General features: G+C 28.7%; 2 protein-coding genes across 2 annotated transcripts; both read right to left on the bottom strand.

Annotated features, from left to right (window-relative positions):
- On the bottom strand, positions 1-8,497 carry LOC131852747 (alpha-tocopherol transfer protein-like). The gene is made up of 7 exons (XM_059203473.1): positions 8,325-8,497; positions 4,141-4,297; positions 2,484-2,613; positions 2,150-2,281; positions 1,534-1,644; positions 979-1,084; positions 1-152 (listed from the first exon to the last, which is right to left on the bottom strand). Exons 1-7 carry the CDS (start codon positions 8,461-8,463, stop codon positions 1-3), a joined length of 927 nt encoding a protein of 308 aa, XP_059059456.1. The 5' UTR covers positions 8,464-8,497.
- Positions 8,498-10,803: 2,306 nt separating this feature from the next.
- Positions 10,804-17,074, bottom strand: LOC131852746 (alpha-tocopherol transfer protein-like). The gene is made up of 7 exons (XM_059203472.1): positions 16,897-17,074; positions 15,210-15,366; positions 14,121-14,250; positions 13,316-13,447; positions 12,203-12,313; positions 11,493-11,598; positions 10,804-10,990 (listed from the first exon to the last, which is right to left on the bottom strand). The coding sequence occupies exons 1-7, from the start codon at positions 17,033-17,035 to the stop codon at positions 10,839-10,841; spliced, it is 927 nt and encodes a 308-aa protein (XP_059059455.1). The 5' UTR covers positions 17,036-17,074; the 3' UTR covers positions 10,804-10,838.
- Between the last annotated feature and the right edge of the window lie 369 nt (positions 17,075-17,443).

Here is a 17,443-nt window from a genome sequence, read left to right as displayed (position 1 = left end):
TTAATCAAACTCGAGTTTTCTGAAAGTGCCATCTAAACCAAACAAATCTTCAGCAGTTTTCGGTTTCCCAGGTCGCTTGGATTCATCCACGCCAAATGTGTCGTCTTCCTCTAACCAGGCGCTGTAATCTTGGACCTTTTGCCTCCAATAATCTGAAATGTGAGTTTTAAAAAATACAATAATAACACACTGATATGCATATATATTATGTGCAACGATTTCTTAAATAAGACGGTAATTTATATAAATTAAAATAATCTCCGTAAAATTTATTTGAACATATTTTAAATAAAAAATGAGGGATGGAATGTGACACAATCCGTTGAGTGATTAATTCTTCAATATATTAATAAAACATTAACAATCACTACCATCATACCACCATAATCCTACCATTTCAAAATTATACACGATAAATTAATTAGACAGTAGGAAGTTCTTCGGGGCGTCAGTTAGTTTAAAATAAACCACCTTCTCAGCCAGATGGTGTGTAGTATGTGGTAATTTTCATTTTCTTAACATACTATAGCATAGAATCAGTTATAACTTATTCACTACAAGAATTTTAGCGTTGCAGAAATATCTTTATTCAGAGGGTTTACATTCTTCACATTCAGACTTTTAGAATATCTACACACATAACTAAATGTTGAATAGAAACACTGCAAATTGAATAAACACATCTTATGTGGTTCTAACCAACTCAAGCATAAACGAAAAATCTCCTTTTGAAAGTATATCCTGAGGAGATAAAACCATCACTCCTAAGAATATCCTTCAATTCTTGTGGTTCACGGATCTTTGAATAAGGGCACTCGGCCTTAACATATAACACTGCGACGTGTACAAATCTATGTAGTATATGCGAGCACAAGATCTATACAGGTCGTAGTGTTATAGGTAAGTTATACAGGTCTTAGCACCTGACAATAGCCCACACCTCCCAATAAAAAAAAAACTTAAAAATACGTGACTCACTTAGGATTTCTGCAATAGTGCCACCATTTCCACCATACTCAGCAGGCAATACATCTTGAGGAATGTGCTTGTACAATTCATTAAAATTCTTGTTATGAACATAAAGCTGAAGAGGAAATTATATTTAAAATAAGTAATAAGTATAATTAAAGGATTGATAATACACAATAAATCGAAATCTAACCAGAATTAGTTTAAATTATTAGTTTAAACGTTAATAAGGTTACCTATTATTATTATTAAAGGCAAAGATTTAGAAGTATTTCAAACGTATTGTAATATGTGTATTATTTTTATTATTGTATTTTTAAGCAGCATCGTAAAATAATATTAGGATACTGTAAGCTTTGTCCATAGAAACTTTAACGTGCACGACGTTAAAGTTTAGACGACAAAGCTTACAGAATGCTAATATTTTTTATTTATGAAATTGGTACAGCGACTGAGAATCATATGGGCATTTTCGGTTCGTCATCGTCGGTTGACAATGCCTCTAACTATCCCCACCTGGAATAACATTCATGACAGCAATCCATTTTAAAGTGGTATACTCACTCGACTTCTGTTCTTCTCATTCATGAAACTCTTGGATAGGTTGAACACGGTTTCAAATCCTGATGGGGTATTTAAATAATGGAACCCTTTCATACGTATTGGTGCAGCGTCCTGTAATGGATGTATTAAATATTATTCTAGATCATACTAGAGTTATTTACATTATAAATAAATTTGTTTCATTCATAATGAATATTGGACTTTAATGCATTTATATATATAACTGAATATTTTAAATTTGACGCGGACATAATTTATACCATTAGGAAAAATCATGGAACCTTACCAAGTTTGATTTATTTTTATTGACGTCCCGATATTATTTGAATAAAAAAAAACAAAAACACGAACAGAAAGTGATAAGTACAATTTACCGAAATTAGTATCGTGCGAGTTTCAATAGTAGCAACAGACGAGAAAGTACAATAATACCTATTCCTATATCATATTTAATTTACCGTATGCTAGAATCTCAGGATTATTACTGTTAATGCGTTTGTCAAATTATACATGAATTATTGATTACACTTATTTATTATCGTACAATCCTAGTTATAGTTATTTTATTTTCATATTTCATATTAATTAAAATTGTGGGTATGAAATAATAATATACCTGGGAAAACACCATCATTTTCTTCATTTGGAATGGAGACAGTTGTGTAAAGTGTGCCATTGTAGAACCTTCTAAATCCATTATGGACTGGAAACCAGCCACACTCGCATTGTCATTATCCACTAATACTATCTAAAATATATTTTAATTAACATTATTCAAATTATAATTAAAAAAATACAAAATAATCGTATCAATAATCAACGAAAGTTGAGTGTGTAAGTGTAATTTACCATTTTCTTATATGAAGTTCTTGTTTCTCTCTAGAAATGCTATAAGAATGAAAGTAAAATTTTAGATATATGCTTATCATCGGTGATGAAATACAATTTACCTTTTGGATAATGTTAGAGACAGCCATGACATCCATTATGTTATACTTGTTAGGATCAGAAACTCCAGGTCTGAATATTCCCACCATTGGTGAATCAGGTCCAATCGGTTTTGGCAGTATGATCATAATTCTGTGACAAGTAGATATAGAAGTAGTGGTTCAAGATTTGGTCATATTACAGGAGGTGCGGAACCGCGATATTATGGATAAGTCTTTATACTCAGATAGAGATTGCTGGCAAATTATTTTCTACAGGATGCAGTATAAGTAAAAGTTTATAAACTTTACAATGAAAAAATTTATGATATAGATCACCACTTCCTTTGGGAACTAATCATTAATTTATTCATACCTGTAGGCGACGCACTACGTTCTCAAAATATTGTATATTTTTTTATATAGTTATTTTTATTATTATATATACATAAATATACACGATACGTTTCTGTTCTTTGTCATTTTTTAATAAATACATTTGAGGCTGCGCATAATCTAATTAATATAATACTACCTGTTTTATACACAATATTGTAGACGAACTCAGATGATCGCGGTGACGCTCGGTGTTACATACAACATTAGTGCGTGCTCTCACTTTGTGAAAATAAATTGGTGTTTTAATATTCCATCCTTTATAATAGCAAAAAAAATCTTTACTAATTTAAAATATTCTGTTTTGTATAAATTTACCTTTATAAACAGCTTTTGTCACAGTAAACTTTGGAATATACTATAAAGTTAAATGAACTATTTTAGTTTCTAAAAAATCTTTTTAAATGCAATCAAGAAATTTTTGTAGAAAATATTTATATTAATTATTTAATACGATTTCATTTAATGAAATGTCTTTATTATCCGAATATATTAACAAATGCTACATTCAGTAGTGTGTTTTCCTACCATAGCGGGGAATACATATAATTTGGTATCACCTTACTTATAAATCATCTACTTCATAAATAGTAATCGCAACATCACACGCTACCTCCTAGTATGATAATTATGTATCGATATTTTAACTTAGGCTCTCTTTGTAAGTATTTATTTATGGCGATGTACATGAATATAACTAATTATTTTTATAAATTTTTTAAATTTTAATATTAATGTAATGATCTTATTGCAAAGATAATCGTCCAACCAATGTATATCGTTCCCATCCAACATAATCATTATCTAAAATTATATAGAAAATATTAAATAACATATTTAGTAAAGACGAATACGCATGCAAATATAATTTATTCTCGTTCTGATTCAGTTCCACGTTACATATCAACTGTTACATAGCAACATGGTTACTTAACTTAATTTAAAAGTGATGGATTATACTTTTCTTCTTAAATCAACGTGCCTAATAATGTATTGCTAAATAAATTTCCTTATTATTAAAAATTAAAATTGCTTTAATTCGACTGCATCTATATTAATATTATAGGGTATATATATACCGACAAGATTTTATTTTTTTATATGTTTGTATATAATAAATTCAAAAAATAATTGGATAATTTAAATGTGCACTGTTCAAAAGGCACATTATGTTTATGTTTATATATACAAACAATACTCACAAAGTTACGAACACCCGGGCGAAACTGGATTTGGCTGCTAGTGAGTGATAATATAGATATATAAAAATATATGTTATCATTACCCCTTACTAAGGATATCTTCGAAAAGTGGGTTGGTATGTTTAATCCGGAAAAACTCGGGAGCCATATTTCTAAACGTATAGAACAGGTCCAGTTTCTGCTTTGCCTTTTCCAAACTGAACTTGCAGCCGCGAAGAAATATTAGTAGCCATTGGTCATCTGCGAAAAATAATTATTTTTTACAGATAAAAGCTGACAGAACATAGTCAATGTTACATCAAGTGTATGAACGTTATATTCTGGACATATGTATAATATGTTACTAATATTTTTTAAATATGAATCAATTGTATTTTATATTAATATGTGTTATATCTTTTAACGACAACTAAGTTTAGAGATAGGAATAATAATTCTTTATGAGATACCTACCTACTAAATAAAATTATACGATTAACTAATACAAAAACTGTACAAGTACCCGAACACTCTTATTTACGACAATATGTGCATATGTAAAGGTCAGATAAAATATCATTATCTTCGAAGGCCTCGTTTATTTAACGTTAATCATTGGCTTAATCAATCGACAATAAATTTGATATTTACCTACCTACGTAGATTTATGTGTTTTGAAGGGAAACCAGAGTAACTTTGACAACGCTATGTTTAATTTTAAGATTAGATATTTTCTACAAAAACATTATTATCATTTATAAATTCTTCAATTATATAATAAGCGTTTTTACAAAAAAAATATTTTATAACACATTTGAATTTTTTTCTGGCACTTGAGTACAGACTCTGGGAGTTTGTTGTAAAACCTTACGCAATTTCCATAAAACGAATTACTAACTTTCGTCAAACGGTACTTAGGTAACACTAGAGTGTTGACATTACGTAAGCTTTTATTAGTGTAATCACCTACTTTTTTAAAATCATTAATATTTTTTCTGACATACATAATATTTTCGTAGATGTATTGAGAAGCAACGGTGAGGATATTTGATTTAAAACATTCACGCAAAGACTCCTTGGAACCCATACCGTAAATGGAGCGGATGGCCCTCTTTTACAAAATAAATACTGTATTTATATCAGCTGCTTTGCCCCATAATAAAATACCGTATTACCGAATTCTATGAAAATAGCTAAAATACACAAGTTTAGCCATTGCCACGTCTGTTAATTGTCTAATTCTTCTTACCGCATAAGGGGCAAAACTAAGTCTATTCGCCAATTTAGAAATATGAGCATCCCATTGCAGTTTGGAGTCTAATGTGATACCAAGAAATACAGTATCATCAACAAAATTAATAAGTTTATTGTTCAGTACGATTTTTGAGTCTACCTACAGAGTCTACATTGGGGAGCGTAAATTTATTACACTTTGTTTTATCTCCATTTAATACCATATTATTAGCAGTAAACCATTTTAAAACAGAAGTGAATGCACTGTTTACTTCATTCATATCATTAATATGTCGTTTGACTTTAAATATTAATTAAGTATCATCGGCAAACAGAACTATGTCTGCTATTTTTTCTACCATGTAAGGAAGGTCATTTATGTAAACTAAAACTGAAAAAGGACCAAGAATATATCCCTGAGAAACACCCATTTTAACACTGGACCTTACACTATTTATTTCAACAATTTGCATTCTATTATCTAAATAGGATTTCATCACCTTTAGAGCTTCATTTTTAATACTGTAATGTTCTAGTTTGAGTAAGAGTGTTTCGTGATCAACGCAATCAAATGCTTTTGAGAGGTCATAGAATACACCGATAGCATCCTGAGACCACTCCCAACAGTAAAAAATGTGATTCATTAAAGCTACACCAGCGTCAGTAATTGATTTGCCGGCCGTGAAACCAAATTGCCGACTGTGAACTGTGTGTATGTGTGTGTGACTGTCAGTCTATTTGTTTTAAAGTGTTGAAGCATCAGATTGAGCATAATTTTTTTAAACACTTTACTTAGTACTGGTAAGATAGATATTAAAAATTACATTTATTAAAAATAGTTACTAAATATGGAGTAAAAATGTCTATAGAAGTATTAATAACTTTAACTGACATACCCCAATGATCTTCCGTATTTTTTAAATTTAATTGTTTAAATGTTTTCGTTATTGTAGCTAGGATAATATATGTAAATTTAAATGTAATGGGACAAGAAACAATATTATCAATAAGAAATGATTTAGCTATACTTGGAGATGATTCCAAAGAAGAAGTTATATTAATTGGAATATTGGTAAAGCAATTGTCAAATATATTTACAATATCTTTTATAGACGTTACTAATTTATTATTAAAATTAAATGTAAAATCATTACATACTGTTTTTATATTATCTTTGGATTCTTTAATTTTTTTATTTAGATAATTAGATTTTGCTACATTACATACATTTTTAAAAGTTTTTGTATATTTTTTTACATAATTTACAATGCATAATCAAAACGGTATTGTTTTAGGGCATATAAATCAAATAATATATTCCTGCTTTTAAGAATACCCGTAGTAGCCCATTCTGAAAATTTTGTTTTCTTGCTAATACTGATGATTTTTTTGCTAAAAATTCTATTATATTCGTTAGAAACAATATTGAAGAAATCAGTATAAAGTTTGTTAGGTTTGTCTAGATTGAAGATGGAAATTAAATTTACTTTGTACTAATGTTTTTAATTTATCGATCTTATAACCAGTTAAATCTCGTTTTAATATTTTAATTTTATTGATTTTATGTATTTGATTTGGGAAAATTACAATTTGACCACAGTGATCCGAAGGAAGATTATTTATTTATTATTAATTTTTCTAAATACTTACTGTTGCTAAAAACATTATCTAAACAAGTAGCAGACATGGCCGTGATCCAAGTGGGATCGTGGAAGACATTACCGAAGTCAAAAGATTTAAATAAATTAGTAAATTTTGATTTGGTGGCACTATTTGATAATATGTCTACATTAAAATCTCCACACACTATATTTTTTTGTTACTATTAAATAATCTCTTTAATATATCCTCCATTACCTCTTCAAATACATTATAATCACTCACTAACTCAATCACTATTGGGAGGTCTATATACACATATAAGTAAGTAATTTTCTAATTCTACATGTGAAATCTCAACATGACATTCTATAGAAAAATTAATAATATCAGTACGTTCTTTTACTTTTATGTTATTATTAATATCATAGAACCTCCTCTATTTACTAACTGTCTATTGAAGCAGCTGACAATATTATAATTGTTTAAGCTGAACATCATATTGCTCACCTTAAGCCAATGCTCAGTTAAACATAGAATATCAATATTATTTTTTTCTAGAAATAATTGAATAATTAATTCATAGCCGGGAAAACTTTGTATGTTCTGATTTTTGATTTACAACTTTCAATTTTTTACATTATTAAAAAGAGAATATTATTATTGTAACCCTAAAATTGAAATATTGTTTTATATATTATTGTTATGTAAGAATAATTTTGATGATCTATTTACCTAAATTAGATAAAGAACACATGTTTGTCTGTTCCTATACCATCAACCGCTTTCTGTTTTTTACCCAATGATTATCTGGTAGAGACAAGGCATTATGGTCGCAAATTATACACAGTTTTATTAATGAAATGAAGCATACATAAAAGTACACATTAGCTACCGATGTAAATGCTATATTTGTTCTACAAAAGAGAGCCGTACACTTTATTTATGGTATGGATTCGAGTGAGAGAGAGTGACAGTACACAGTACATTTATGAAAATATTGTGTATACAAGGAAACATTTTAAAAGTTTCAAAAAACTTAAAGACTGTACAAGTAAAAACTTACGCAATACAAAAATAACCTAATTTCAGAACAATTTATGAGACTATTTCATAACAAATATGATCCCTCTACATCAATGCTTTTATAACTTTTTATATAAAATGAATGCGAAATACCAAACAGAACAATGAGATGCCTAAGAATATACTGGAATTACCTTTAAATAAATTCAAAACATCTGTTAAATCAGATTTATTGAGCAAAGCCAAATTCGATTTCAACTTGTTATATAGCAAACAAATACAATTACTATTGCTTATTATATTATGATTCTGTGACGTTTTATATATAAATATTAATGTTGTCTTAAAGAACAATGATTTGACCTACTATAAAAAATATATAACCTAAAATAAATATATTATATCACAATAAAATACATTAAATAGGTACCTGTTCTAACTCGTAGATGCGGTTGTTTTGCTATCCAATCTTTTAAATGTTGCAAATCCCCAGGTATTCTTTTGGGATCTTCATTTAATTCTACACGAGCCTTCTCGGCCAATATAGGGGAAAGAGCACGGACAGACATTTTTAATAAAAAAATGAAGACGTTATTCACAAGACGTCCATGCAAGTCTACAATTAATCAGGTAATGTTATCGTTTTATTAATCCATCAATAAGCCAACTAAAAAGATGATATTGTTGTTTTTAGTTAATTATTAAATAATATCTTTAGTTATTGTACAAATAATCTTTTAAATTTTATTTCGTTATCTATTCTAGTACATTAGTACCTACTGTACTTTATCGACCCATTCCAGGTACGCACATAATATAAGTAGGTATACTATGGTTACCTGGAATAAATAATACGATAGTTTAATTTAGAATCAGAAGACTTATCTCTTAGACTTGTCACTTAGAAGTAGTTGCGATAATTAACTTCTTAGTAGACACAAACATTGTCTACCAAGAGATTTCTCTCAAATTTTTAACGACTAATTGCTGATTTGAAGTTTTAAAACGAAATTTTCAAATGTAATTAAAGAAGCTATAGTTTTGTCTTGTGATGAGTTGTGATCCCAGCAGTACAACAATAAAGAATTGTTGTGATAAGGATAAAGACTTAGAGATGGTCTAGAAAAAAAAATAAACAACAAAGTGAAAAATATAGAAGACTGGCACACCTTGTTTTTCTCTATTCCAACAATTCTACAACGTTTCGTCAATTTTATTCAAATTAACAACATAACTTGAAATGTATTTACTATGCATTTGATAATTTCATTAATAAGTACATCAGTGTTGACTTTGCATGGATAGAAAATGATATTATTATCGGTGTAACTCCACGCAGCCACCACCATTGGACATCACTAGTCATCATGACTTGCTTCATGTTACCTAACTACGTTATAATTGTAATCACTCCAATACATTATGATAATCTTGTTTTGATATTGAATATAAAAAAATAATTTAATCAAACATAATATTAACAAAATCAGTCTACATATGATTATTACATTTGCCAAATGAAAAATCACCATTGAACATCAATAAATAATCTAAGGACATCCCTAATAATATAATGTAATAGATTAGACCTCAACCCAGTTATACATTCACTGAATAGTAATAATATAACTATACGCTTATTCTTACTTTCCTTCTAGGAAGTACGAGGGTAGTAGAGTAAATAATAAAAAATACTAGAAAGCCTATAATGCAAATTGCTACTGAAGGTATAACCTTCAGTAAGTAGACAGTTCTTCAGTTAGAACACATGTATAAATAAAATATAATCTTTCTTCGGGTTATTTATTGATAAATATAAGACGTTAGACGCCCATTGTGGTATACCGTTCCGGGCTACAGGGCTCTTTACCTACATACCTCTAACATTACGTTACTAGGTATATAGATAAGAGACGCACTTTTGTTTTCGAATCCTATACAAATTCTGTACAATTTATTTTCAAGTTGATTTACGGCACATAAATCTTATGTAAATATCATTAAAATATGTAATAATATTCCAATAATTATTTAACGACTGATAAAGTTTAAATAATATACGTTCAAACTTCATTCTCATTAAAAGTTTTTCAATCACTGAATAATAATTGTTGAACTATAATATGCAGATTTCCATATTTTATTGGTATTTTTATTGTTTCATGAAACATACTGTACATTTGTACAAACCAACAAAGCCCACTGTTGCTGTTTCTTATATCGTCAAACCAACTAGAAAAATTATGTGCAAATGCATTGCATGCTTGAAGGGAAAGGAAATGAGATTTGATTGACGCCTTAAAGAGAAGTGAGTTCCACAACCTAAGAGTCTGCACAGAAAAGGTTTTTGAATAGAATGAAGTGGATGATAGGGAAATCTAAAACGGAAAGGAAAACCCAAGAAATGACCTGCACTCACTATATACCTAAGGTAACAATGGGTCACATGGTTCAAAAGAATACTGTACAGGAGAGATAGGATAAGTAAATGTAAAGACTTATTGGTAGTGTGAGACTATAAACACTACACAGTTTACTGACCTTTATATCGTGTACGAATTTTTTGAACAATTACCATATCAATATGTCTTTATTTCGTGTTCTATTGTTATTACAGCTATCTTTAATTATCTTTCTCATTTTATTTTATTATATATTGTTTATATATTCTTAAGATTTCTATTAAGAGTGATGTGAAACAATAATTTTTCTTATGTTGTACTTTCTCTACCCAAAGTTAGTCTGGAAAAGAATGCTTAGTGACAAGACCATTTTGTATCAGTTTATAAAAACTTATTATTTTAATTGCTTTCTATATCTGGGTGCAGTATAAATAAAAATAAATAATTATTTATTTATTTCTTTAAACACCGTGTTCTTAGAAAATTAATATAATTATACATCTGTTTATTACTGTAATATTTGCTATGTAATTAGTAATTAATTAATCAAACTCCAATTTTCTGAAAGTGCCATCTAAACCAAACAAATCTTCAGCAGTTTTAGGTTTCCCAGGCCGTTTGGATTCGTCCACGCCAAATGTGTCGTCTTCCTCTAACCAGGCGCTGTAATCTTGGACCTTTTTCCTCCAGTAATCTGAAATATAAAAAATACAATAAAGACATACATACTTATATACTATGATTTCTTAAATTAGGCATAGGTAATCTATATAAATAAAAACAATGGCGAAATGTTCATACACGTGTGACTTACTACTGCAACGAAATCGATAATCCTTTTTCAGGATTCGTTATTATCAAGACAAGGTTTGTATAAAAGAATATTTCTTAAAAAACAATTCAAACGTGATTTTATATCTCATAATATGAAAACTGTGCAAATGAATGAGACAGAAGTCTGAGAAATAAGATCTTCAATATATTGATAGTCATTAGAGTAACAAATGTTAAACGTATTTCCAAAATAAACATGCTAGTGCAAAGTTCGTCGGGTTATTATTTTAAAATAAGCATGCTATGATTTCACTAAAAGAATTTTTAGCCTAACAAAAATATCATAATTCACAAGATTCGCAAACTCTTAAACTAATATAATCTGTACACACATTACAAGAAATGTTAAATATTTGACTTACTTAGGATTTCTGCAATGGTGCCACCATTTCCACCGTATTCAGCAGGCAATACATCTTTAGGGATGTGCTTGTACAATTCATTGTAATTTTTGTTATGAACATGAAGCTGAAGAAGAAAATGTGTTTAGAATAACAAATGGACATTATAATATGATGAATATTAAGTTGTAACTGATCGCCCAGTAATCATACTGGGCGACCACTCGATAACTTGACCATAATTCTTGAAATTGAACATTATTAAGGTCATAATCTTATGTGTGTGTAAAATATATGGCAGTAAATTATTATAAAAAAAATTTAGTGTGGTCTCTTTCTCCATAGAAACTTCAACATACATATTAGTTATGAAAATGATACAGAGATTAAAATATGATTCAATTACATTGCACTTACATTTTATTTTTATATTTAATATATTAAACAATAAATAATTTTTAATAAACTAAATTTAAATATACTAATATATTTTAGCGTATATATACAATTTCACAGGAGTTTTATAATAGTAACTTGATACATAAAGAGCAATCCCTAACGGTTGTCTAAACCCCTACCACGTTCTATTCTGAATAGGTCGAGCGATATATGGGCAAGTCAAGTGTTGCGTTTACCACAACAACATTTGCCAATGCTTCTGATACCCCCATCTGTAATAAAAGCCGTGTCGGGTAAAGAGCAATTATTTTCTTTGAAAATGGTATACTTACTCGACTTCTGTTTTTCTCATTCATGAAACTCTTGAACAAGTTGAACACGGTTTCAAATCCTGATGGGGTATTCAAATAATGGAACCCTTTCATACGTATCGGTGCAGCGTCCTATAATGGATGTATTACATATTATTATATTGATGAATCCTATCATTGTAATAGTGTTCCTAATAAAAAATATATTTATTTCAACTAATCATTATATAATATAAAAAATGGAATTTGATGCATTTGTACAAATAAGAAAGACAAGGCAGATAATAAGAAAAAATATGATACACGTTTGGTCTCTATAGGTGGAGAAAGAATTAGTAGTCCACAAGAAATTCTTAGAAAATACTATTGCATTCACTTTTTTAAAATCAGTTATTCATTAATTTACCTATATAGTTATACATTAGTATTCAACTAACTATAACTTGTTTGGGCATCTAAATTAAAAGCATTTTAATTATTTCTTTTTTTATTTTAAACTAAAAAGTCATATTTATTTTATATCTAAATAATTAATGAATATTTATTTATTTAAATAACTTTAATGCACGTCATATACAGGTAAAAAGTACATATGGCGGACTTAACACCTAATGGCACTTTCTACCAGTCAACCATGAGTGGTGCAGAGATAAGTTGTTGGCGGTGCAAACAATATTATAATATTTTATAGAATATACATGAATAAATATATATATATATATATATATACACATGTAAGTACATGAATATTCCTACAAATATACACAAAAATATATATATATAAAAAATATACCATACCATAAATATATGTAAAAATGAAGAAACTTAATGCTAAAGAGAAAAATATATATATAAGATAATAATATGATATATAAAAAATATATGATATGTTATATGTTAAGATAATGGTTCCGCAATCTTCGCTTGAAAGAAATTTTACTCGTAGCAGTCCTGATGTCAAGGGGTAAGTCGTTCCGAAGTTTGATAGCCTGAACGGCGAAAGAATGATGGACAAAACCGGACAAATGTGCCGGGACATGAAGTAAAAATCTTCTAGTTGTGCGAAGGGAGCCATTGGTGTTGTCCCCATGGAAGTGAAGTAATATTATAGGTATAAAATAAATAATAATCTACCTGAGAAAACACCATCATTTTCTTCATTTGGAATGGAGACATTTGTGTAAAATGCGCCATTGTAGAACCTTCTAAATCCATTATGGACTGGAAACCAGCCACATTTGCATTGTCGTTGTCCACTAATACTAGCTAAAAATATATTTTAATTAAGGTTATTTCAACAAAAATAATACAGTAATTAAATAATATATGTAGATTAGATTATTATTATTAAAAAAACCATGAACGTATCAACAAATTAGTGCGGCGTTGCTTTTCAATTTTTACATGATTGTCGAATCATATAAAAATGTATGTATGAACCGGAACATACCTATATTGTGCGTGTAACCGAATGAAAACAGGTACAGACTGTAGTGAATAAAACAAGTTGATAGATGGTACGGTCTTTTAAAAAAGAAGGTAACATTTAAGCCTCTTGATATGTAACTGTCAGTCATTAGAGAAATATTGTGTAAAACATTATAAATAATATAAAAAATTAACAAACATGTCGAATAAATAAAATAAATAAAAATGTTACATTCAGAAAAGATTGTAACAATAATAATATATTTATTTAGGATATTTTGAGAATAAATAACGGTTTAAATAAATAACTGTATGCTATATTCAAGAACACACTGAATACTGTTTTCGTATACTTATGCCAAAATGTACATATGCTGCGTGGGAGTTACTTTCGATATTACGTGAATAAGATTCAGCTTCATTAAATATTAACAAAAAATCTGTTGTTAACTGTACATAATAAATATGTAATGCACAATAAATATTTATATTTTTAAAAATATGGATTCACCTTTTGGATAATGTTAGTAGCAGCCATGACATCCATTATGTCATACTTTGTTGGATCATAAATTCCAGGTCTGAAGATTCCCACGATTGGTGAATCAGGTCCAATCGGTTTTGGAAGTATGATCATAATTCTGTGACAAGTAGAAATAGAAGTTTTAATTTAAGGCTTTGACATATATAGGCGGGGCGAGACCGACACAATGTGGATAAGCCGTTACACTCAGATAGAAATATATCGACTGCTGCTAAATTATATTCTACAGGACGCAGTAATATAAACATTACAATAGTGATCCGTATAATTAATTACCAAAAATATTGTTACAAAATACAAAATAAAATATTCTATTTTGTATAAATTGGCGTTTATAAACAATTGTTGCTTCGTTCACAGTAGGCTTCAGAATCAAAATGTTTTTTATTGTTCTAATATAATAACTAACACTACATCCAATAGCAGAGAATGTAGATAATTTGGTAGAACCTTACTTGTAAACAACCTACTTCACAAACTACATCATACGGGAGGTAGCTCCCAATATGATACAATTATCTTTCTAATAAATGCATTAAATTATATACATATATATGTATATAATTTAATGCATTTATTAGAAAGATAATTGTTCTTTTGATTAACATAGTACCTTTCCCGCAATATCATTGCCTAAAAATTAAAACAGCATTAATTTATCTACATCTGTACTAGTATTACAAAGAAAAGATTTTAGTTTTTTTGTATGTTTGTCCACTATAAATTCAAAATATTATTGGGATATTTTATTATGCTCACAAAGTTACGAGCACCGAAGCTAGATATGGCTACTAGTAATATAATAATAATTATTATTATTATATAAAAAACTAACTGTTCCCACGGTTTTAACAACGTGAAACCTTAGCCTATGTGTTATTATATTGTGTAAGCTATATTATTGTAACGTTTGATTAAAATCCATTCCGTTAGTTTTTTCGTGAAAGAGTAACAAACATCGGATGAATGTTTGTTACTCCATCCATCCATCCAACCATACTCGCAAACATCCACGTTTATAGTATTATCAGGAAGTAAGATGTATGTTCTCATTACCCCTTATTAAATATATCTTCGAAAAGTGGGTTGGTATGTTTTATCCGGAAAAACTCGGGAGCCATATTTCTAAACGTATAGAACAGGTCCAGTTTTTGCTTTGCCTTTTCCAAACTAAACTTGCAACCTCGAAGAAATATTACCAGCCATTGGTCATCTGTAAAAATAATTAATTTATGGCGTAAAGTTCCAGATTTCCATGACATACACGATGTTCTTATAATATATTTAATTTGCAGTATCCCAAAGAATTAACGTACAGCCTATACGTAGCAAGACTTAACGTAATAATTATTGTTATGTCGTATGGACGTGTATGGATATTATATTTTTTAGATACCTACTGTAATTTTCATAATACTTTGCAATTATTAATAACTGCAATTTTTTTCTATGGTCAAATATGTATCAAGTATTGTCATTTGTATTTTATATTAATTTGTATTATATCTTTAAATAACGACAACTAAGTTTCACGGGTTGGGGAAAATAATCATTCATTATAGATACCTAGTAAATAAAATTATATTATTAACCAATAAGAAAACGCCACAAATTTCCGAATTCTTGTTTTTACAAATATGTGGTATGTGCATATGAAAAGATGAGATAAATTTATAATTATCTTCGATCTTCGGCCTTGGTTATTTAACGTTACCTCCCCAACCTACTATAATAATTACTTATTGATATATAAAGATTCATTGCCGGATTATATGTATGTAATTAATTTTACCTCATACTTTTTATTAATCAATTATGGGCACATGTACAAGACTATATATAAATAGTATTATAGTAGTAACGTCAGTTACATAATTAGGTAGCTAGTTTCTAGTAATACAGTAAACTTTTATAATACTGTTGATATAATTGCAATGTTTAGTCTTATCATCTGTTCTTATCTACTTAGATAAATTTAAAGAAATATACATATATTTTTAACTTCTAATCAGATAAACTACCTATCAATACGGAACATAAGATGTTATAATTTATGTTTCCGTAGTACATATATTGATATAAATTTGTAGAACAATTGCTACAGAGAATGAGAGCAAATTTTTCAAAATAACACAGGGCAATACAAAATCAGTTATATAAAATTATGATATATTACCATCATAACAAGCAAACTACTAAGTAGACCTACATTATCTTCTGAATTGGAATATTGATTCGAATATTTGGTCCTTCACAGTTTTTGAAACTCTTTCATATCAAATATGATCTTACTACATCAACTTTATTTATTACTTTTTATATATAATCATATATAGTGTATACGAACGTGTAGTACAAACATAACTTGTTACATAAGCAGATTACTGTACACACTACCTGTACTATTATTCCTTACATTAAATTATTATTAAGTAACATTTTTTTTATAAATATTGAGGTTTATGTCAACAATAACAATTACTTTACTTATCATTATTACATAGTATAAAAGTCGCTGTCTGTCCGTCCCCATGTATGCTTAAATCTTTAAAACTACGCAACAGATTTTGAAGGTTCAGAAGCGATTATTTTTAATAGATAGATGATTCAAGAGAAAAGTTTGTATATATATATATTTATATATAATACATGTACACCCGTGCGAAGTCCAGTATCTAGTTAAAATATAAATTAAACCTAAAATATCTCTATTATATCACAAGAAAATACATTGACTAGGTACCTGTTCTAGCTCTTAAATGCGGTTGTTTTGCTATCCAATCTTTTAAATGTTGCAAATCTTCAGCTAATCTTTTAGGATCTTCATTTAGTTCTACACGAGCCTTCTCGGCTAATTCAGGGCAAAGAGCACGGATAGACATTTTTAATAAATGATTGATTGTTGTGTTGGACACGTTATTCCTCACAGGACGTCCATGCAAGTCTACTTATTACTACTTTTAATCGGCCAATGTTATCATCTTATTAATCCATCAATAAGCCAACTAAGAAGGTATAGGTACCTAATACTGATATTGTTGTTTTTTAGTCTATTGTAAAATTATATCTATAGTTACTTAACATACAATCTTTTAAATAAGATTTCATTATCTTTACTTACTATCTACTGTACTTATATTAAAAACAAACAACCGTTCCCGGGCTCACATGTAAAATAGTTTCACTTAGAATCAGTAATTGCGATAATGAAATTCTTAGTAGACACAAACTTTCTCTACCAAGAGTTTTCTCTCAATTTTTTTAAGTTGTTAATTGCTAATTTGTGACTT

Source organism: Achroia grisella, unplaced genomic scaffold, assembly GCF_030625045.1.
Source record: "Achroia grisella isolate CSIRO2021 unplaced genomic scaffold, CSIRO_AGI_Agris_v1 utg856, whole genome shotgun sequence".
Classification (NCBI taxonomy): domain Eukaryota; kingdom Metazoa; phylum Arthropoda; class Insecta; order Lepidoptera; family Pyralidae; genus Achroia; species Achroia grisella.
Note: the sequence above shows the minus strand (reverse complement) of the source record. Positions and strands in the feature narration are given on the sequence as shown.

Excerpts from the sequence above, each read along its gene's own strand:
- LOC131852747 (XM_059203473.1), bottom strand. The coding sequence starts at position 8,463 with ATGTCTGTCCGTGCTCTTTCCCCTATATTGGCCGAGAAGGCTCGTGTA. Across the intron at positions 2,282-2,483 it reads TCTCTAACATTATCCAAAAG|ATAGTATTAGTGGATAATGA; the intron begins GTAAATTGTATT and ends AATATATTTTAG. Across the intron at positions 1,645-2,149 it reads AAATGATGGTGTTTTCCCAG|GACGCTGCACCAATACGTAT; the intron begins GTATATTATTAT and ends CATCCATTACAG.
- LOC131852746 (XM_059203472.1), bottom strand. The coding sequence starts at position 17,035 with ATGTCTATCCGTGCTCTTTGCCCTGAATTAGCCGAGAAGGCTCGTGTA. Across the intron at positions 14,251-15,209 it reads GAAGATATATTTAATAAGGG|AATTATGATCATACTTCCAA; the intron begins GTAATGAGAACA and ends TACTTGTCACAG. Across the intron at positions 10,991-11,492 it reads CACCATTGCAGAAATCCTAA|ATTACTGGAGGAAAAAGGTC; the intron begins GTAAGTCAAATA and ends TTTATATTTCAG.